Source organism: Oryctolagus cuniculus, unplaced genomic scaffold (genome assembly GCF_964237555.1).
Source record: "Oryctolagus cuniculus unplaced genomic scaffold, mOryCun1.1 SCAFFOLD_170, whole genome shotgun sequence".
NCBI classification, from domain to species: domain Eukaryota; kingdom Metazoa; phylum Chordata; class Mammalia; order Lagomorpha; family Leporidae; genus Oryctolagus; species Oryctolagus cuniculus.
Window position 1 is genome coordinate 53,484 of NW_027208270.1, and position 2,944 is coordinate 56,427.

General features: G+C 72.8%; 1 protein-coding gene across 1 annotated transcript; it reads right to left on the bottom strand.

The window, feature by feature from the left end:
* Positions 1 to 488: 488 nt before the first annotated feature.
* GADD45B (growth arrest and DNA damage inducible beta) lies at positions 489 to 2,386 on the bottom strand. The gene is made up of 4 exons (XM_070067726.1): positions 2,125 to 2,386; positions 1,944 to 2,045; positions 1,517 to 1,739; positions 489 to 1,346 (listed from the first exon to the last, which is right to left on the bottom strand). Exons 1-4 carry the CDS (start codon positions 2,166 to 2,168, stop codon positions 1,233 to 1,235), a joined length of 483 nt encoding a protein of 160 aa, XP_069923827.1. The 5' UTR covers positions 2,169 to 2,386; the 3' UTR covers positions 489 to 1,232.
* Between the last annotated feature and the right edge of the window lie 558 nt (positions 2,387 to 2,944).

A 2,944-nucleotide genomic window follows, 5' to 3' on the forward strand; every position in this document is an offset into this window, starting at 1 on the left:
CGAGGCGGGGGCGCGGGGCGCGCGGCTTCGGTTTGGGCACAGAAGTGCGACGCCGCGCCGGGGCCAGCTGGGCCGCGCGGCCGGCTTCCTGGGGATTTTTCTGCTTGATTTTAGTTTGGGGAAAGGAAAAAAAAAACCTTGTTTTCTGTAGTGTCACGGAGAGAGGAGGGGCGCTCCCGGGGGGTTCCCCACGGCGCGCTGGCTGCGAGCCCGGGCGTGGCCTTGTGGCCCCGCGACCTCCTGGGCCCGGGGCGGCGGGGCGGGGGTGGGGCTGCAGCCGGCGCCCCCCCGCGCCCGGCGCCTCTGGGTGCGGGAGCCCCGGGCCGGCTCCAGCGCCGCCGGGAACTGCAGAGGCGCGGCGGCCAGGTTTCGTCATAAACCGGTCTCGTAACTGCTGCGGGCGGCGGCGGCGCGGGGGCGCGCTGCTCCCCCGGACCCCAGCAGCGCTTCCCGGGGCGGGCGGGGCCGCGCGGACGCCGGAGCCCAGCCGGAGTTTCAGAACTTTATTACAAGGCCATCGTAGTAGAAATCAAAAATAGACATTGTCCGTAAGCTCCGCCTCCCAGCGGTTCCAGTAACAAAACAGAGCTCTGTGCGCCGCGGAGGCTGGGGGTCGGCCGGCTCCCGCCGCCAAGTCTGCGCGCGCGGGGGCAGCCCCCAGCTCCGGGCAGAGTGCAGACCCCGGCCCCAGGCCCCAGGCCTGTGTGGGGTTCAGACCCCAGCCCCCAGGTCCGTGTGGGGTGCAGACCCCAGACCCCAGGTCCACACAGGGTGCAGCCCCCAGGCCCCAGGCCCACACAGGGTGCAGACCCCGGGCTCCAGGTCCACGTGGGGTGCAGACCCCAGACCCCAGGTCCATGTGGGGTGCAGACCCCGGTCCCAGGTCCGTGCCGGGCACAGACCCTCAGCCAAGTCCTGTCTGCTGCCGTCAGCTCTGGCCTTGAGGTGCGGTCCACCCCGCCGTGTGCAGGCGGGACCCTCGGTGCTCGGCGCCCTCCGCTCCATGGGGGGGCCCGCTCCCGCTGGCCCAGGCCCCCTGCTCCTCCTCGCTCGGCGGCCGCCTCTGGCGCTGCTCCCGGCTTGCGGCCGGCCGTGGGGGTGGCCACAGGCCCCCCCCCTCCTCCTCCAGCGATGCTGCCCTCGGTGGTCTCATGGGCTGGGTTGCTTTGGGGGGAGGGGCGTCAAATACCGGTCGTGAATTTTTGGCAGCGGCTCAGGCTCCGGGCCGGGGCTCAGCGCTCCTGCAGGGCGATGCAAGGCACCCACTGGTTGTTGCCGCGGCTCTCCTCGCAGTACGTGGCCACCTCCACCAGGCCCTGGCTCTTCCAGGCGTCCGCGTGGGCGCTCTGCCGGAGGCAAAGGAGAGGGGGTCAGGGGGAGCCCCGGGGGTGGGCGGAGCTCAAAACAGCTCGCTGGGTGACGCGGCCCCGGGTCAGGCATGGCCGGGCGCTGAGCTGGCCCCAGACCGGCCGGTCCAAACACCCGGGGCGCAGGTGCCGGGGCGGGGCGGACCTACCGTGACCAGGAGGCAGTGCAGGTCCCGGGCCTCGGAGGCGCCCTGGGCCTCGGCCGGCTCCCCCAGCAGCTGCGCCAGCCGGTGCATGCCGGACACGCGCACGATGTCGATGTCGTTGTCACAGCAGAAGGACTGGATGAGCGTGAAGTGGATCTGGAGGGCGACGTCGCCCTCCTCCTCCTCGTCCATGGCCAGGAGGCACAGGACCACGCTGTCCGGGTCCCTGCGGGCCAGAGGGAGGGGCGGCTCAGCCGGGGGCCAGAGGGCACGCAGGGCGCCTGGGGGGCGCACCCTCCAAGTAAGGGGAGGGGGAGACGCTTGCAAATGATGCCGCAGCCCCTCGTCCCCCGCCCCCGCCAAGACAGGCAGGGTGGGAGGGGGTCCCTGCCTCACGACCTGCACGCAGGGGGGGGGGGGTCTGACTCACACATTCATCAGCTTGGCCGCCTCGTACACCCCGACCGTGAGGCGGTCCTGGCGCTGCGCGGCCACCAGCAGCTCCTCCACCGCGGCGCTCACGGTCTGCATCCTAGGGCCGAGGGAGGGAAGGGTCAGCGCCGGCCGGAGCGGCGGGGCGTCCCCGTGCGCCGGGGGCCTCGGCCACTTACTTCTGCGCCGCGTGGTCGCACGCCACCAGCTCCTCCAGCGTCATCCTGCAGGTGTAACCCAGTGGACACAGATGCGCGCCGGCCCCCTCCCCGGGAAGCGGCCACGTCCGAGCAGGAAAGCCGGAAGCAACCGAGGCTCTCGGCAGGCAGCGACAGCCCTCCCCCAGAAAGGACCGGAGCTCGCGGGGTTCCCGGAGAAAAATCCCGGAGGGCCACGGGCGCCCCGCACGTCCCAGGCCGGCGGCGGACTGAGCCCCGGCCGCCGGCGCCCGCTTTTATAGATTCTCATTTGGGGCGTGGCCTCGGCCGAGCGCTCCGCTCCTCCGATTGGTGGAAAAACAAAGGCCGGCGCAGCAGGCGCTGCGGTTGGCCGGCGGCGGGGAGGGGGCGGAGCGCCGCGCGGGCGGGGCGGGGGCACCCCACGTGGGGGCGCGAGCGGGGGCCGAGAGCGCGAGAACAGGAAAAAAAAAAAAAAAAAAAGCAGAAGTTTGGCTCCTGATTTCCCGGCAGCCGCGGCGCGGTCCGGGGCGCGCGCGGGATTTCCAGCGCGCGAGGTGCCCCGGCCTCTCGGGCCTGGGGGGCGCCTGGAATCCCCTCCCGCTGCCTGGGGAGCCCCGGGCCCTGCGCCGCGGAGGGGTCCGGCTTGGAGCCGGAGGCGTCCGGGTGGCGCTGTTGCAGGTGGGGTGGGGGCTGCGGGGACCCTGCACCCTGGGGGCCTCCGTGCGTGCACCCGGACGAAGGGGTGCGCTCAGGGGCTCCCCTGCTGTCGCGCAGGACCCCCCGGGCGCGGGGTCCCCTCCCCGCGAGTCCCAGGCTGCAG

Coding starts and splice junctions, on each gene's coding strand:
- GADD45B (XM_070067726.1), bottom strand. CDS start 2,168: ATGACGCTGGAGGAGCTGGTGGCGTGCGACCACGCGGCGCAGAA. Junction 2,046..2,124: donor TGCGACCACGCGGCGCAGAA/GTAAGTGGCCGA, acceptor CCTCGGCCCTAG/GATGCAGACCGTGAGCGCCG. Junction 1,347..1,516: donor TGCACTGCCTCCTGGTCACG/GTAGGTCCGCCC, acceptor TGCCTCCGGCAG/AGCGCCCACGCGGACGCCTG.